This window comes from Vanacampus margaritifer, chromosome 2, assembly GCF_051991255.1.
Source record: "Vanacampus margaritifer isolate UIUO_Vmar chromosome 2, RoL_Vmar_1.0, whole genome shotgun sequence".
Lineage (NCBI taxonomy): Eukaryota > Metazoa > Chordata > Actinopteri > Syngnathiformes > Syngnathidae > Vanacampus > Vanacampus margaritifer.
Genome location: NC_135433.1, coordinates 42,213,571 through 42,233,219, shown reverse-complemented (window position 1 = coordinate 42,233,219; position 19,649 = coordinate 42,213,571). Strand labels below are relative to the sequence as shown.

At 43.5% G+C, this 19,649-nt stretch overlaps 1 protein-coding gene and 1 pseudogene across 1 annotated transcript; both read left to right on the top strand.

The window, feature by feature from the left end:
- Positions 1-887: 887 nt before the first annotated feature.
- LOC144043102 (uncharacterized) lies at positions 888-6,241 on the top strand (annotated as a pseudogene).
- A 2,780-nt stretch (positions 6,242-9,021) lies between these two features.
- On the top strand, positions 9,022-14,158 carry LOC144044474 (protein shisa-like-2A). Its single transcript, XM_077558909.1, has 4 exons — positions 9,022-9,159; positions 12,838-13,050; positions 13,413-13,549; positions 13,624-14,158. The coding sequence occupies exons 2-4, from the start codon at positions 12,872-12,874 to the stop codon at positions 13,806-13,808; spliced, it is 501 nt and encodes a 166-aa protein (XP_077415035.1). The 5' UTR covers positions 9,022-9,159; positions 12,838-12,871; the 3' UTR covers positions 13,809-14,158.
- The last annotated feature ends 5,491 nt before the right edge of the window (positions 14,159-19,649 follow it).

Here is a 19,649-nt window from a genome sequence, read left to right as displayed (position 1 = left end):
CCGCGACCCCACCCCCGCCACCCACCCCAACCCAGCCCCAACCGCCCCCAGGCCCCCAAATCCCCAGACACCCTCCCCACCCCAGCACCCCCCACCCCGGCACCCCCACCACCACCCCCCCACCAACCAAGCCGCCCCCGCCCCCACCCCCACCAACCGACAGCCCCCCAGCCCCCGACCCCAGACCCCGGGGACACACCGCACCCAGGCATCCGCGCCGAAGAGGGGGCCGGGCAGCGGAGCGGAGAGGGCACCCGCGCCCACCCCACCACGCGGAGGGACGGAACACCAGGGGCAGAAGGGGAGATGGGGGCACCGGAGGATGGGCGGCATCCCCGAACCCCAGGCCCAGCGGGGAGAGGCCCCGGTCGTCACCCCAACGATCTAAGTGAAAAACTAACCCTGTTACTAAGTTCGCCAGCTCGCCGACTGGCGAACTCTACCCCTAAACTGTGAGTGTGACCCCACCCAGTGTATATACATAAGTGTGTGTGTGTGGTGCACGTCAGCACTTCCAACTTCGGCGTCAACCTCGGAGTCAGCATCATCATCATCGATGATGATCATCGTCGTCATCAATGTGCTCTTTAGCGTTGGTCGATGCTTTTCGTCTTTGAAAAAAACTGCTCGAGCGTGAGCCGCTTGCAACCGGTCGCCATGTTCTCTTCCCTTCCCCAGCCATTGTCCCCTCTAGCTCCGCCTCACGTCTTCTACTGATGCCTACCCAATCTTGTCAAAAGAGAGTCATTGCTGCCATCTAGGGGCCAGAAATAGTCATTAGGCTAACTAGATCTGCTTGAAACTTTCACCACAGCTGGCCAAGGCTTTCCTCCACCCGTTTCAAAATAAAAAATAAAAAAAATTTGGGATGACGTCTTTTAACGTCCATGGCAGTCAAAGAGTTAATATTGATTTGTTTCAATATTAAGTTCTGTTTTTGTTTTTTGCAGGCAATTAATACAATCTCTTCCTGACAAGGGGAAGCGATTAAGAGACTTTGCGGAGAGGATACGCCTCGCCATTGAACGCCGTGATGAAGAGGAGAGGAAGCAGAGTTTGGTGTCAGCAGCCAGAACAGAGTTTCAGTCCAAGTACCAGCGAGCCTTCGCGGGGCAGCACCGTGCTACGCAAAATGAAGCAGCTACATCACAACAGACTGAAACCCCGCCTGTGACACAACGAGGCTGTTTTTGGACTCAGACGCAGAGGAAGCGGTGGAGGGTTAAGCAGCTTTTAATTAACAAAACAAAAGCTCTTCGTTGAAAAGGGAGAAAATAAAGGCTATTCAAATATTAACTGAAAGCGCTCCAAAAGGGAGGAAGTTCAAAACTACATTCAAAAACAAAAATCACTCTATGACTAAACAAAACTAAGCTATACAAAAATTACAAACAAAGGTTCTCTCACGAGACAAGGCAAAAAGGCAAAAAGGTAACAAGGTAACAAGGCTGTGGTCTATGGCAGGCTTCAGTGGCTCAAACGAAAACACTTCGGCACAAGACAGGGGGAACGCAGACTATTTAACACATGAGGGTAATGGGGCACAGGTGGACACAATCAGGGATCAGGGTTGACACAGACACCACACGAGAAAGGGCAAGTGACCTGAAACGAGGGGAGTCAGACTTTTCAAAATAAAACAGGAAATGACAAGACACCCTCACCGCGGTGTGACAGTACCCCTCCCCCTCGGGCCGACTCCTGACGGCCCAGGCCGGTCAGGATGATCCCTAAAAAAGTCTTTAATTAGAGAGTCATCCATGATGAAGCGGGAAGGTATCCATTGTCTCTCCTCGGGCCCATACCACTCCCAGTCCACCAAGAACTGCCTGCCCCGGCCCCGCTTGCGGACGGCCAGCAATCGCTTTACTTTGTAGACGGGCCCCCCATCCACAATCACAGGAGGCGGCGGGGGCGTAGGAGCCGGAACCAGAGAACTCTCCCTGACTGGCTTGACTTGGCTTACGTGGAACGTTGGGTGAACACGCAGGGACCAAGGCAGGCGAAGACGGACCGCGGCCGGGTTGATCACCTTTGAGATGGGGAAAGGGCCCACAAACCGAGGCGCCAACTTTTGGCATGGCACCTTTAAGTGAAGATGTTTGGCTGACAGCCACACTTTGTTCCCCGGCTGGTATACTGGAGCAGGTCTCCTCTTCCGATCCGCTGCTCGCTTGCCTCTGTCCCTCTGGCTCTCCAGAACCTGCCGAGCGGCTGCCCAGATGCGATGGCAACGACGGACCAAGGCATGGGCTGAAGGAACCGAGGCCTCAGACTCTAGGTTAGCAAAAAAAGGAGGATCGTATCCAAAAACGCATTTGAAGGGGGTGAGTCCAGTGGCAGAGGTGGGCAGGGAGTTATGGGCAAACTCAACCCAGACCAGGTGTTTGCTCCACGATGCAGGGTTCTGAGAGACAAGGCACCGTAAACCGGTTTCCAGCTGCTGGTTGAGACGTTCCGACTGACCGTAAGCCTCAGGGTGATACCCTGAGGTTAGGCTGGCTTTGGCGCCGACTAGGCGGCAAAACTCCTTCCAAAAGCGTGACACAAACTGGGGCCCCCGATCCGACACAAAGTCTCTAGGGAACCCGTAAACTCGAAAAACGTGTTTAATCATGACCTCAGCCGTTTCCTTGGCTGAGGGAAGCTTTGACAAGCCTAAGAATCGGACCATCTTTGAAAATCAGTCGACTACTGTGAGAACGGTGGTTTTTCCTTTGGAGAGAGGAAGTCCCGTGACAAAATCCAGGGAAATTTCTGCCCATGGTCTGGAAGGAATGGGAAGAGGCTGTAGCAGACCCATGCTTGATCTGGTGGATGTCTTGTTTCGAGCACATACCGAGCAGGCCTCGATGTACTCCCGGACCTCCGGCTCCATGGAAGGCCACCAGAAACGCCGGGAGATGGCGTAAATTGTCCGTCGGACTCCCGGATGACAGGATAGAAGCGAGGTGTGACCCCAATGGATCACCTGTGGGCGCAGCTGCTCTGGAACAAATAGTCTATTCGCCGGGCATCCTTTTGGTGGGGTTGCCTCACCGTTGGCTTGTTTCACTTCCCTCTCGATTTGCCATGTCACGGCTCCAATCACACAGTACGGTGAAAGGATGGTCTCTGGTTCCTTAGTTACAGGCTCGGGGTCATAGAGACGGGACAGGGCGTCGGGTTTGACGTTTCGAGACCCCGGCCTGTAAGTGAGAGAGAAGGCAAAACGGTTGAAGAACAGTCTCCATCTGGCCTGGCGTGAGTTGAGTCTCTTGGCTTTGCGGATGTATTCCAGGTTCTTGTGATCGGTCCAGACCACAAATGGGTGCTTTGCCCCCTCAAGCCAGTGCCTCCAGTCTTCCAGAGCCAGCTTGACAGCCAGAAGCTCTTTGTCCCCAACGTCATAGTTCCGCTCGGCCTTGGATAGTCGTCGTGACAAAAATGCGCAGGGGTGCATCTTTCCATCCTTCTCTGCACGTTGAGACAGGACAGCTCCGATCCCCTCATTGGACGCATCCACTTCCACCATGAATTGCCGCTGTGGATCTGGTACTATGAGGATCGGAGCTGTGACAAATCGTTTCTTGAGTGCTTGAAAAGCGGCTTCAGCCGCCGGTGGCCAACTGAACTTCACCAGAGAGGAGGTGAGGGCATGCAGAGGGGCAGCTATTGCGCTGAACCCTCTGATGAAGCGTCTGTAGAAGTTTGCGAACCCGAGGAATTGCTGAACCTTCTTGCGGCTAACAGGAGTGGGCCACTCCGTCACGGCCCTAGTTTTAGCCGGGTCCATCTGAACCCTCCCCGGGGCTATGACAAAACCCAGAAAAGAGACGGTTTCAGCATGAAAGACGCATTTCTCGGCCTTGACATACAGTTTGTGCTCCAGTAGTCTTTGAAGAACCTTGGAAACATGGATCTGATGAGTGGCTAGATCTGACGAGTATACCAGTATGTCGTCTAAATAAACATACACAAACTGGTCCAGAAAATCTCTCAAAACGTCATTGATCATGGCCTGGAAAACCGCAGGAGCGTTAGTGAGTCCGAAAGGCATGACCAGGTCTTCATAATGGCCACTAGGTGTATTGAACCCTGTCTTCCACTCATCCCCCTCTCGGATCCTAATGAGGTGGTAGGCATTGCGCAAGTCCAATTTAGTAAAGATCGTGGCTTGTTGGAGATTTTCAAAGACGGAGGACATGAGAGGAAGAGGGTAGCGGTTCTTTATCGTAATGTCATTAAGGAGGCTATAGTCTATACATGGCCGTAAGGAACCATCCTTCTTCCCCACAAAAAAGAAACCTGCTCCCGCTGGTGATGAGGAAGGACAAATCAGCCCAACCTTCAGGGAAGTTTCGATGTAATCCCTAAGGGCCGCCTTCTCTGGTCCTGAAACAGAATATAGGCGTCCCTTGGGAATGGTGGAACCAGGAATCAGTTCTATGGCACAGTCATAGGCACGATGGGGTGGGAGTGACATGGCCTTGGTCTTGCTGAAGATCTCCTGGAGGTGATGGTAGCATGGAGGAACGATGCTCAAATTCAGGTATTCTGCGTCTGTGAAGGATTTGACAGAAATGTGATCAACTGTGGTGATGTCTACTTCTCGATTTGGTGAACCAATCCCATGGCTCACACAATTCTTTCCCCATCCCAGAACTTCGCCAGTTACCTAGTCTACATGGGGATTGTGTTCACACAACCAGGGGTGCCCTAGGACCAGGGTCCGTGAAGGAGACTGAAAAACGTGAAAAACTAGGTGCTGCTTATGTTTGCCGACTTGGAGCTGAATGGGTTCTGTGATGTGCGTAATAATGAATAATTCACTTCCATTTAGTGCCCTAGCCTTAATGGGCTTGATTAGCGGCTCAGTCTTGGCTCCTAAATGTCTCACCAGCCCCCAGTCAATTAGGCTCTCGTCGGCTCCAGAATCTATCAGGGCATAGAGGTCTGTTGGAGTGGTGTGATGATTGATCCTCACTGATATGAGTTTTCGTGGAACCGCCGCTGGAGTCGTGACTTGACTCACCATTTGGGTCCTTTTGGCTGGGCAGGCGACCACGAGGTGATCTCGGTTCCCGCAGTAGAAACACAGCCCTTCCTGCTGTCGACGCCGTCTCTCCTCCAGCGAGATCCGCGCTCTGCCCAGTTGCATGGGCTCCTCCTCTGGTTGCGCGGGAGCTGGTTGGCGCTGCACTGACAGGGATCCGAGAGGAGCTGACACACCTGATGTTGGGAAGTGCGGGGATCCCTCCATTGTCCTGGCCCGGCGATCGCGGCTCTGCGTCACCTCCTGCAGCCGATGATCCGTCCGTATGGCCAGGGCGATGAGAGAGTCCAAATCCAGTGGAAGATCGACTGCGATGAGAAGCTCTTGGATGGACGTTGCCAGTCCCTTGAGGAAAACGTCGTAGAGCGCCGTGGTGTTCCAGCCACTCTCTGCCGCAAGAGACCAAGTGACCTGGAACGAGAGGAGTCAGACTTTTCTAAATAAAACAGGAAATGACAAGACACCCTCACCGCGGTGTGACAGCCTGTCTGTCTTTATGGGAAGGAGGAGGAAGACGACACTGCTGAAACCATGGATACGGCTGTCTCTGGGGCCTCCCTGAACTCTGTCAGGACAAAAGAAAGCGACCTTGCCGAGGCCTTGGAGCGGGTCACAATCTCCACTAGCGCCGATGACCATGGCAAGGATCCTGGTAAAACTACTTGGTTGACCTTTTGTGATTTTCCAGGCTACCAACTAGAGGCGGCAACTCCCCATCTGGCTCCTCATCACCCGGCCAGTCGTCCCAAGGCTCGTCTTCGCTCTCCGCGCAGGCTCGGCGGGCGCGTGACAAAAAGCACTTGGATGACATCACGGCCGCAAAGCTGCCTCCCCTGCACCACACTCCAGCCCAGCTTTTGTCTCTGCAAGAGTCTGCTGACCTCCTGAGAGAACTTTTTTTTTTTCCCAGGTTGCTTTCATTGCTAATAGATTATTAGCAACTTAGCTTCAACGTTAAGGATGATTCTGAATAATTTCTTCAGTCAAACCACCTCTAAAGACCACTAAGCTACAGGAGTGAAAATTATAGAGTGATACACATTGTGTTTGTTTTATTTTAATGCACATTTTACCAACCTGAAACACTGCCACTCACAGCCACAGGCTCAAAAGCACGGCAGTTGTCAAGTCGAGATTCTTCTTCTACGCGGTGTGTGTGTCTGTATCTGTCTAATTAGAAACATGGCGCGCTACCTGGTGGCGTAACTGTGAAACTGCGATCCAGCGATCCAACTTAGATATTATTCATTCATTTGCTATTTGTTTTATTAAATTGAAGCGAAACTCTGGTCGGATGGAAAAAGATTGTCTCGACAGCATCTTGTTAAATATTGTGGCATTGAAAGAATAACTACTGAGGAAAACTTTAGATAACCACAAACAGCAATGTATGTGCCAAATAGACAAGACCAAAATGTATATGAAGCTATAAAATATCGAATGTAAAACGAAAGGGAAATAATATACTTACTCTTGAATCACAATAAAAATTGGTGACTGCTTTTTACCTTTCAAGAACTTCTCACCGGCACGTGACATTCACATACTTTGCACATTTAAGTACAATAAATACAAAGTCTGATTGTTTGAGCAGAAACTATTGATGGGACCTGAAACAAAATTAACATAAAACTAACAATGTCAAATGGCAATAGTATTTGTAGTAGTGTAAAACAAACAAACCAGGAGCATGCAATTACAAAAAACAACAACACTCCTTCAGAAGAAGTTGAAAGTGAAAGAATATCACACGGCTAACAATTGATTACCTTTTTCTGAATTAGGTTCAACTGTATTTTCATGATATGCAATTGCGAGTAGTGCAGTTCTGATTCAGCAGAGCCATCCACATGTTGTTGTTTCCCAGAAACAAGTGTTTTTTTAACTTTATTTTTTAACTTTCTCTAAAATATTTTTTTGCACTGTTTATTATGTAAGTAATATACAGTATAATATATAAAATTTACAAGATAATTATAATTTATTTATAGATATATATGAGGTAAATAAGATATAAGTTAGCCTTGTATAGTATAACTATAGAACTAATACTGTAGTACAAACAAATTGACGAAACGACCTGGACAAGACACAAGTGGCGAACTGAGAAACACTGAGAAATATGTGAGACCTTATTGAGATATCATCTAACACCCCAAAGGAGACTAATTTGAGATTAAGTGCATGGCATTGCTCCTGAGAAATAGATGAGACACAGGAGCAACACACCTTAGTCTCAGTTTGGTCTCACACCAATCTCATTGTTGTCTAGGAGAAGTAAAGGAGACATATTTGAGACCTCAAACATGTCTCATTTGTCCATTTTGTTTCCTCTGGGTTGCCACATTTTGTCGTTTCATCCATGTCTTGCCATTTGAGTCCGCTTGCATTTAGGACCTTGTTGTTTCCTGTTTTTGTTTAATTAATAAAACCCTTTTGTTTTTTGGACTCTACCTCGACCTCCTCGCCAAAGAATATGATGACTGTTTTATCTGTTTTGTTAAATGATCAAGAGAAACAATTTTGATAATGTGTGTTTTTGTGATCATATGAGTAATGATGTTGCAGTGGTTGGAACGACAACGCTCCATTACGACTGAAAACATTGAAATGGAAAATAGAAGAGAAAACTTAGTGTACCTTAGCACTAGTGATGGGTCAGAGTAATTGGCTTGATAATGTAATTTCTGCTGGGTCATGTCATTTATACCCCCCTCCACACACACACACACACACACACACACACACGCACACACGCACACACACACACACACACACATTCTCTCTCTAGATGGCTAAAAGGTTGTAGTAACAACGTTGCTTGTATGTTGACAGACATGACTACAAAGGAAAATTGCTAGTATTAAAAAAATATCTGCGATGCGTGAAAAAAAGCATTTTGGGCCATGTTCGCAATTTGGTATTTTTTAGCTCTTTTTTTCTTTTAAAATATTCTTAATGCATGCTTTCACGATGGCTAAAAAGTAAAACTTATGAAAATTGACTGGGAAACGTGCAAAGTTATGAGTTATTAGTTATTTTCTTTTGACATGCATTGCCTTTGATGGGAACGTTGCCACTACTAACATGGCCACCACGTAGGTATGTTGCTAACTTGAGCCAAATAGTTGATGTGCTGCCATAAAACGCAACTTCTGCGTTGCATTACTTTTTAGTATTTTTGGTGAAATGCTCAAACTTTCAGGCTAATGCAAGGCAGCTATGTTACAGTTAGCTGTATCTTTTCCAGTTACATCACAAATGATGACAGCTCAGCGTGATTGGTTGTTACCTGAGTCGAGAAAGGCGAAAAGGCCGCCCTCTAAGATGGAGAAAAATGGTTAGATGGCGGCCATTTTACCCACTTGCTGTCGACTGCAAATGCGATCACAGTCTCTAATGCTACGTTCAGACCAACAGTGGGGGAGGCGTTTCCAGTGGCGCGATTGCATTTTAGTCAATGGAACGATGGCGTTCCAGGCAGTGCGTTTTGGACGTTTCCGGCGAGCATTTCACTACTTCGCCCATTTTGTCACAGTTGAATTGAATTGAACTTTTGGCGCTGTCGCGTCAGACGCTGAGGACGTTTAACGGCTGTAATGTATATGCCAAGTCTGGAGTGGCTCTGTAGCACAGCCACAGGGAGTTAATGAAAAGCGTAGAAGAAGAATAAGCGAAGACACTTTTTTTTCTAACTTTATTGCAATCTACAGAACAAACATGGCTTTGCATGTATGTATAAAAGACGAACACAGGAGAATTGACAATGGCGGGTGATTCAAGTACGACACCGCTTGTTGAACGTGGGAATAAAGAAGCTAAATATTTTGCTGCAAAAGCAAGCTAAGGAGGCTGCGCAAAACGACTACAATACGGCTATCCGCCATTGTTGTTGACAGACTGACGGTTCGCGCGCAGTCATGCGAGAATTGGCGCATACGTCATCAATCCGCAACAATGCGTCGTCATCGAGCTACGACCATTACGCCATCGCTGGAGGTGTATCCTGCATGTGGTGTCCAGACGGACGCGTTTTGAAATCTTTCCACTCTGGAGCCCGGTTTCAAAAGTGATCGGTTTCAAGCTCCCAAACCGCGCCATCGTGTGGACGAATGGCTTGAACGGTAAGAAACTTGTGAGGATACATTGAAAGTGGCTTTTGTGTGGACGGGGTCTTGGACACATGTGAATATCTGAGCGCTTGCATGTGTGTGAATATCTCCAAAAACAGCGTGATGTTTGTCTAAAAAATAAATGCGTGTGCGCAACGATCCACAAACGCACTTTCGACAACTCGCAAGCAAAAGTCATGGAAAATACACATACAAAATTTAAAAAGACATGTGAAAACCGCAGATATATTTGTGGATCTGAAAAACACGTGAAAATCACACATTTATTTGTGTGAATATTTTTTTAGACAAATCTCTCCCCATACACCAATGGCAGTGGGGCAGGAGAGAACAAACAAGGGAGGCAGTGGGCTCTTAAAGGGACATGCTCATTCATTCAGGAGCACCACAGCTGGGTCTAGTTGACACTGATGACAGACAGCAGGCAAGTGCCAGCAGCTCTTAAAGGGACAACCCCATATATGAGCGCAACAGCAGGGTTTAAACTACACTGGTAAAAAAGAAAAAGAAAAAAAAAGTTAATATGGTTTTCACTTTAATAGCTAAGTTGTGTTTAATTGGTTTCTCTCGAATCGAGTTGAATCAAGTGATCTTCCTGTAAATCCTATGTTTTTTATTTTATTTTTTATTTTGGAACAAATATTAAGGAGGTATATGACAGAACATCAAATGTATTGCTGAATGGATACCGTTGTTGGCAAGTGGAGCAGACAGTTCGATAAAGTGGTCGATAAAGAGTTAAGAGATGCCATTACAGATGCTGGCATTATATTATTGTACAAGTTATAACGTTTCTGATCCAAACAGTCTTTTGAAACACTAGATTCTCCTCAAATTACATAGGTTGCATTTGGGTCAAATACAAAATGAGATTTCAGAGTCTCCTGGGAAAGCATTATCCAGTTGGTGGCATAACAAATACTGTAGATGTTTGGTACAACATAATGAAATGGCCACAGGATGAATGAGATCCACTGAAAGATCAGTAAGGGATAAATTGGATGGAAGGACAGCTGTGTGCTCTTCGCCTGCTCTATTAAGAGCAAATTATGGTAGTAAATTAGTAGCAAACTGAAGTACGCTACGATTCAAGAGTATTGGAACAATTTATTATTGCTGTAGACTGAAAATATTTGGGTTTGACTCGTAAGATAAATATGAGCTAAGAAATGAACAATTCATCTGTTATTTCCACTCTTCCACTAGCTAGTTTAATGCTAACACACGAAGCTCTAATGAATAGCATCGAATATCCCCGCGTTACAGCCCTTTAAGCAACAGAAATTTGAACACTAATGGTGCATCAACACATGTAGAGAGACAACATAACAATACTCACACGCTTATATTCTTTATCCTCTGCAAAAAAAAAAATACATGACATTAGAAGGCAAGCCGAAGGGGAAAAATATGAAGTCAAGGAAGAGATTACAACAAACACATGCACAAAGTAAACATCACATTTAATTTATGTCCATAACAGCGTAACAGGCTTTTGCTTGATGGATGATATTACTCTAATTGCAATCCCAGATGTCACATCTGCATGTGCTGCTGCATAATCTCTGCCTGGGCTCTGAAATGTGATGTTGTCCGCAGGCCATACACATACGCATGCGTAACCCACTCACGTCTTTGAAGGTGGTCACAGAAGCAAAGATGCCCATCAACATTTTCTGTATGAAATGACACCTGTACTTTTGATCCACTGTAGTTGTCAGATAAATTGTAATATTGTAAAAATGTGGATTGTGCTCAACATGTGCGTTTGTATGTCTCGATGGGCTTCCGAGGAACTTGTGTGAGTGTATGTGAGTAATGTTTATGAACAAGCGGTTGTTTGACACAACAACCCCCAACCACTGTCAAATAATCCCCTTTCTTCTGCCAATTTTTTTCCCTGTTTCTGGATTGGACTCAAGAGATAATCTGGGATTAGAGCGAGCTGTTCGGCCTGGTGTTCTCCTCATTCATTTTGATGGCCAGACATGTTCAACACCCAAAGTTCATTCACTTTGAACTGTGGGGATATTCAATTGCATACTAGAACACTTTCAGTTGTAATGTGCATCTGAACCATTAGCTGCAGCATGGAACGAAAACACATTTTGATCGTGTTCAGTTAAGAGATGTCCTTTTCTGCACTGCCACTGCTGTTCCTCCAACAATGTGCAGGGTAATTAGGGGATACTTGTTCTTCATAAAGTCCACCACCATCTTCTTGGTCTTCATGTTGACAAAGATTTTTGCACCAGTCCACCAGATGTTCTACCACATCTCTGTATACGGACTCACCGTTCTCCCTGATGCCTGCAGGACCATTGGTTTGCCAATTGGATTGACAGCAGCAACTCCCTAAGAAGGCGTTTAAGGAGGCATGTACGAGACTCAGGCGGTCGGTGGCAGCTGTGAAACAGCCAAATTGTGTTTATCCCAGTGTTTAACGTTAAGATAGCGCCAAATACACGTTTGTTTGTTTTTTTACCTCAAGTCAAGTCATCTTTATTTAAATATGATACGATACGATACGATACGATACGATACGATACGATACGATACGATACGATACGATACGATACGATACGATACGATACGATATACTTTTATTTTCCCCGTGGGGAACTTTTTCCTGGACTCCGTCCAGCTGCAGTTTACAGTAAAGAGAAAACAACAGAATAGAAGAGATAAAATTTAAATTAAATACATAAGAAGTGCAGCAATAAGTAGAAGACTTCCCAGAAGTCTTCACAGAAGTATACATGTGTAGAGAAGTACATTGCACACACCCATATACACACACACACACACACACACACACTCCTATATATATATATATATACACACACATGAGTATGTACACAACATTGCACCATATATATATATCTTATTGCACTGAGTTAATGTCGGTTGTTAAGCAGTTTGATGGATGTCGGCAGGAATGAGTTTTTGTAGCGGTTCAGCCTGGTTCTGGGGGCCCTGAATCTCCTGCCGGAAGGCAGTAGCTGGTACTCATGATGCAGAATGTGAGTCGGGTCAGTAACAATTTTCTGTGAAAGTCTGGTGACAGACTGCTCATAAACCATCTGTAGGGAAGGATTCCTGACCCCCATGATCTTCATGGCAGTCCGCACCAGACCGGCAATCTGTGACCTTGACTGCAAATCCAAGTTTTCAACAAACACGCACTAAAAATAATGACCAGGACATGTAGACAGCATTAGTAGACACCAGTTTATACTACATTTTATCAGCAAAAAAAGAAAGAAGTTTATTTAGTGTTGAGTACACCTTTGAAGCAACATAAATTAGCATTTGGTTTTCGTTGATTATGGCGGCCTCTCTGGACAAAAGCGGTATTGTTTCCCCTTGAATTTCCCTTTAAAGAACCACATTTCCCATATACACTTTTACCATTTCCATTAGTCAGAAGCTAACTGAAAGCGCCACCAAAGCAACCACCATCATATCCATTCGTTTTTCAAAATAAAAGATCACTGTTAAGGCAACAGGAAGTATTCAATAATAAAGCCACGACCGTTAGCGAGGTAGGGAGAGGGAGGGAGAGAGAGAGAGAGAGAGAGAGAGAGAGAGAGAGAGAGAGAGAGAGAGAGAGAGAGAGAGACCCTCCGTCATTGATCATAACCAACAAGCATTTCATCATGTACGCAGTCCACCTGTGGAACGCGCAAGTTGCCGTCTCAACATGAGCGCTGAATGCAGCAGCTACCTCAGCACGGAGGAAGTGTTTGTGGCCGCCTTCTCCTGCCCCAAAACGGGAAATGCTGCTGCTCGTTTCTGTTGTGGATTTAATGACTTGAAGTACTGCTGTGACGATCCCAACAGCTTTTATCCATACGACTATGCTTACATGTGGTGGCTCAGGTAATTTGGAATGTATTTGCATGATTGCACTGATATCCTATAGCTAAAAACAAACATACAAACAAACAAACAAACAAACTGTCATGGCTATAAATTCAAATCCCCCCCCCCCCCCCCCTAGATTTAATACAGCCAATCTTTTTTTGCTACTTTCTTCAAATTCTTAAAAAGTCATACATTCATAATATGTGATACAGAAGACTTTCTTACATGATTGTAAGCTGTGACTTATTGTCAATTTTCCCCTCAAGCTGTTCTATGTAATAAAGTATATTTTAAGTAATTAGGCCACAGTAATAGTGGACCAATGTACTGTACAGTGTATTTTCCTTTTTATCACACATCCTTTCCTCTCCTCTTAGTATATGGGCTCTTGTTGGCCTGTCTTTTGCAGCGGTGGTCCTTCTAGCGTTCCTCATAACAGTATGTGTGCTTTGCTACCTCTTTATCACCACCAAACCAAATCGCCGTGACAACAACATGCCCTTACAGGCACCAGGTTAGTGTGTGTCTCATTAGATTTTTTTTTTTTAAGCTATATATTTTTGATGCATATGTCTTTGTGCCTTTCAGTACGTGACCCCCAGGAGGGACCCAGCCTGACCGGAGCGGTGCGTGCCTCTGGTCCGCAGGGATTCAGAAAGCACTTCATGAGCAGGAAGTTGCATTCCGATAACCAGCCCCCAGACCCTGAGCGTCTGTTTCAGAGGTGTTTCACAGCGACTGCTACAGGCGTTCGAGTGGAGAGTCCCTCATGAACACTTTTAGTGGGACGTTCTGACAAAAGGACAGAAGCAAGATGGAGGGTTTGTTTCTATAACGGCACATTATGTACCCTTGTATAGTTTTATGGGATCCAATTCAAGAGCCGCCAGGCCAATCTGACCGCCTATACAGCAGTGACACTCGATCTTTTTTGCACCTGTTTATGTAAAGCAATTTTTGGATTGAGCGGCAGAGAAAACTAACATATAATTAAAAATACAACTCACTGTTACGCTGAATGCTGTGTAATTAATTAGTGGAAGTCCTGCGCTTGTGACTTTTCAACAATCTTGAAGTATTGGCGAGCTAAGGACAACTGTGTGTTTCGTACTGCGTAATTGTGTTTTTGGTCATCATTAGAGTTGTAGCAAGTCAGTGTTTCTGTCCGTGGGAAAGAAGCAAATGACTTTCCTGGTGCATGTACAGTACATGCTGTGCTTGCATTATTGGCAGTTTGAGGATGTCCAGGGGAATACAATGTGTTCATTTCCAGCTATCTTTAAGACATGTATTTATTTTTCTAATACTGTTTATGTGTCAGATCCTTTTAGATTGTGGAGATCTAATGAAATCTAATGATTGAGCAGCGGTGAACAGACACACAAGTATGGAGGACCAAAACTGCCCACAATTTTAAATAAATAAATGACTAAATAACTAAAAGTGAAAATAAAAACATATATATATATATATATATATATATTAGTGCTGTCAAAGTGAAACCGTTAAATGATTAATTAATCACAAAAAATTATCGCATTAATCATGAATTTATGCAGATTAATCGCACTATTCATTTTGACCATAGATGATCCTTTAGCGTGACAGCGGTTTAAGGTTACGTTTAAGGTAGCACAGGTTGTGTTTTAGCAATAAACATAATTACGTGCATTCAAGTAAAGCATTTAATAAATGTTTTCGTATCATATTTAGAACATTTGTTCGTCAAAATATTGGGGTCATTTTTTTCCATTTTAAATTATGTATTATTATGTAAATTAGTATATAACTGATGAGCGTGTGCAGTGGGTCAAAAAATGTTGAAGACGTCCTCATAACATTAAATGTTAAAAGAATTAACACATAACCGGTGCTCTTCAAATTTGGCGGGGAAAAAATTGTGATTAAAAAAGCCTTTTTTATTAAGTGATTAACCCTGATTAATAAAAATTCTAAGATGTGATTAATCTGATTTAAAAATTTAATCGTTTGACAGCTCTAATTTATTTATTATTTTGTCTTATTCTTGGGCAGTTTTGGTCCTCCATACTCTCCTCCGTGGTGACAAAAAAACTACCCTACTAAAAGTGGCGCTTTCAAAAAGGCAAACGGGAGTCGCTAAGCATGCTAATCGCTCATGTGAAATGCAGAGCCAGGAATGATCCAAATTGCTTGGGCGTACAATAGACTTTTCATAGAAATCTGGTTAAAACCGCGTTAAGGCAGAGAGCCAGTAGCTAGGAACAGATCATTCGTACAACAATTAATATGTATTCTAGACTGAAAACAAAATGACGGATACATTAGCCTTTACAGTTGGACTGAGCACGCTAATGGCTGACGTCAGCCATGACGGCAAGCTCGAGGTCCAAAGTAAATTAATCTTTGATTGAAATTGATAATTATTTTGAGTCTTTTAAATTTGCAACAAACAAGAAAAATCATTTGATAATATCCATGCAGAATTTTATATATATATATATACAGTATATATATATATATATAAACCTCTTGGGGCTACCGTAATGTTTTTCTGACCCTTTTTAACAAAAAATGTTTACCTTTTTACAATTACATCAATTACAAATACTACATTATGTTTTTTACACTTTTACACGCACCGTTACAGTAAAAAGACCAAAAGAGTTAATACCATGATATGAATTTCACACTTTATCACAAAGCCCTCAGGCTCTGTTTGAAGCAATTAAGTCTAGAGCAAAAATATGTGAGTAAGGGGAAGATATTTATTTACATATAATATTACATTTATTTTCAAAGAACATTTACATATGTACAAAATGTAAAACATTTTTGGTTACATCGACTATTACACATTATTGCATATTTAAACATGATAGTACAAACAGTAAAAATAAGCAGTACTGTAGGTCTTGTTAGGGTGGCTGGGGTTTTGGACCCAAGTGTGGGGAGGCAGAGTGAGGAGGCCGAGGTAAAGTCCAAAGCAAAAGGGCTTTATTAATTAAACAAAAAGGTGGTGCACAACGTGCCGACAGGAAACAACAAAAACAACAAAGTCCTAAATCGAAGCAAAATCAAGTGGCATGACGAGGAACTGGCAAGACATGCGGGAAACGACAATGGACGGACAAAGACTCAAACAAAAACAGGAGACTAAGGCCCCGTCCAGACGGAAGCAAAGCTGGCTTCATTCCTCAAACAAATCCCGTACACACAGAAGCATTTCAAGACTTGCGTGTGTCCAAAAGAAGACGCTGAGGACGTTTTAACGGCTGCAATGTATATGCCAAGTCTGGAGTGGCGCTGTAGCGCAGCCACAGGGAGTTTACGGAAAGCGTAGAAGAAGAAGATGAACACTTGTTTTTCTAACTTTATTGCAATCTACAGAACAAACATGGCTTTGCATGTATCAAAACAACATAAAAAAGACAAAGACAGGAGAAGTAACAATGGCGGGTGATTCAAGTAAAACACCGCTTGTTGAACGTGGGAATAAAGAAGCAAAATATTTTGCTGCAAAAGCATAAGCAAGCTAAGGAGGCTGCGCAAAACGACTACGACACGGCTATTCGCCATTGTTGTTGACAGAATGGCGAGAATTGGCGCATACGTCATCAATGTGCGACCATTACGTCCTCACTAGACGAGTATCCTGCATGTGTTGTCCAGACGGACGCGTACGGGGCGCGTTTTGAAATCTTTCCACTCTGGAGCCCGGTTTCAAAAGTGATCGGTTTCAAGCTCCGAAACCGCGCCATCGTGTGCACGAACGGCCTAAACGGTAAGAAACTTGTGAGGATACATTGAAAGTGGCTTTTGTCTGGACGGGGCCTTAATACACACCAACTGATTACACAACAAGTGACAACTGGACAGGATACACGTGGGTGAGGGAACTGATTGGCTGAACACAAGCACAGGTGTACATGATTATACTAAACGAGACAGACACTGACAAGAAACACAAGGAAAACACAACCGAAGTGATCAAAGACAAAAACCCAACCCAAACCATGACAGGTCTTGCCTTAACTTGAACCATTTTAAAAGAGTACCTCTCTCTCACAACCTCTTTTGTGTTCGTGCATTATTCGAGTAATAGCTTTTAATATTTTGATGGTATGTCATTTTCAGTCATGTTTGGAAACGTTGCTGTAACTGTAACTGAAAATTGTGAATACATCGAAATTGCAATATTTGACAAAAAAATAGCAATTCATTTGTTTAATAAAATTGTTCAGCCCTATCATCACGCCATCATTCTTATACATAGTGGCCTTGTTTTCATTAGATTTTACAGCACTGGAGCAGCAATGAAGGCATCACTTGATTGCACCTTTTCAAAATACACCAAGTATTCTTTCGTATTTCATAATCATCCATTTTAATTGCAATGAAAAAGCAATTCATAACCTTGTGAAGGTCAATCAATGAATAAAGCTGCAATCAGAAAATCCTTGTGGAGTTTGAGATTCACTCAGCAAGTGAGAGCGTTATGGATGGGTCGAATGCGGAGAAAGAATTTCAATCAGTGGTTCTTTAACTTTAACCCCTGGGCGTTATTATAGTTTGATTAAGTTCTTGTAATTTGTGCCAAAATCTGGCATTTCCTTTGAAGTGTGATAACTTAGTCATTTATGAATATTTTTTTCACTTTCAACCGCTCAAAATGTTCACTGGCATCAGACCTATCTATACATATATAGTTAAAAAAATTTTTTTTTTGTTTTTTAATGCCCTCTTTGGACAATAATAGCAGTATTATGCTAACAGCAAAATTAACTATGCTGTATATATATATGTAAAATAAAATTCTAATTTGAATATTTCATATGACATATTTAGAGGCTTGAATAAGTCCATAAGTCATAACAATAAAATTTTTTATGCATGCCCAGTTTTCACACAATGGCAGTTTTCGAATGCGGAGAAAGAATTTCAATCAGTGGTTCTTTAACTTTAACCCCTGGGCGTTATTATAGTTTGATTAAGTTCTTGTAATTTTGCCAAAATCTGGCATTTCCTTTGAAGTGACATAAATTAGTCATTTATGAATATTTTTTGACTTTCAACCGCTCAAAATGTTCAGTGGCATCAGACATATCTATACATATATAGTTTTTATTTTATTTTATTTTTTTAATGCCCCCTATGGACAATAATAGCAGTATTATGCTAATAGCAAGACCAACTATGCTGTATATATATATAAAATAAAAGACTAATTTGAATATTTCATATGACATAGTTAGAGGCTCAAACAAGGTCATTAGTCATAACAATATCATTTTTTTATGCATGCCCAGTTTTTCACAATGGCATTTTTCTGAATAGCACAAAACTCTTGTAATTTTGCCAAGATACTTCCTTCACCAACCCCAGAAACATCTAAATTTCAACAAATCAGGGAGACCTCAAGAGACCAAAGGAGAGACTGAGGAAAGGAAGGAAGGACAGACGCAGACACCAGCCTCCACCGATTCAATGACCTGAGGAAGATTGTGTCTGAGTTTTGCTAGATGCTGGTGTGGTGGATCTGGCGTGCATGAAAATCTCCACCAAAGAGGGGAGCCGTCGACCCCTGCCAGGACAGAGCAAGCGCAACACCTCAGGGCCCCCCAGGCCGCGGCAGCACCAAAGGACGACCCCCGGGCCCCGCAGGGGCCACCGGCCGGAGAGCAAACCCAGGAGCAGGAGCGCCCCCCACCCCGACGCGGCCCGCGCCCCCAACCCAACGCAGCAGGACGGGGCACCGCAGGCCCGCCAGGAACCCCACCGGTCCACAGTCCCGGCTCCCCCCACGACAACTAAAACACAATGGAAATATCTCTACTTTAGTTCAAATGTTTGTTATTTCCCTGAGTAAAGAGTCTGAAATTATAACATGGAAGTGGTGCAATGTGTATTAAAAATCTATATTTCTTGACATAAATCAGTATTTCTGCATTTGCATTCAGTTTGTCATACTGCGTGTTTCGTATATTAATCAGAAAATAAACCTCCACTTTGGACGTTTTGCTATGCAGCATTTTTCCATCTATTTCCCACACTTCTTTTCTTTTGCTGGAGCTGGCTCCATTGTTGCTGATATATTTCTCTCTCTGCAATTTCAGTAGCAGCAAAGTAGCAAAATCACTTTTCACTTTCTCTCTGCAGAGGCAGGTACAAGCTGTGTTTAGAACTGGTTAGAAAATGAAGCTGACTTCAACCAAGATATGAAGTAATAAAAATAAAGACACTGAGGTGCCATGTAAGTCTTTCATTTCACGTGAGAATTACATGAGAACAAAAAAGCAGAAATGACTGTTGACTTTTTTATCATTTGTTGTGGTCGAATACACAGTGGAACATCAAAAGTCAAACACCACCCCAAAATATGCCTCAAAGGTCAACATTGGAATATGTAATAAAGTCGTGAAAATATTTATTTTTTGCAACAAAACAAATTACGACGTCACCCTTAGCCAAATGGAGAAAAATGAGAAGCATGAACAACACACGTGAATTCAATTTGTTTGTGCAACAGACCCTCAGATTTCACAAATGTTTTTTTCCGCCAACATCTTCATTAAAAGGCTTCCCAAAAGAGTAAAAGCTATTTGAGGGGGGACCAACTCCGTCGCTACTTTTTT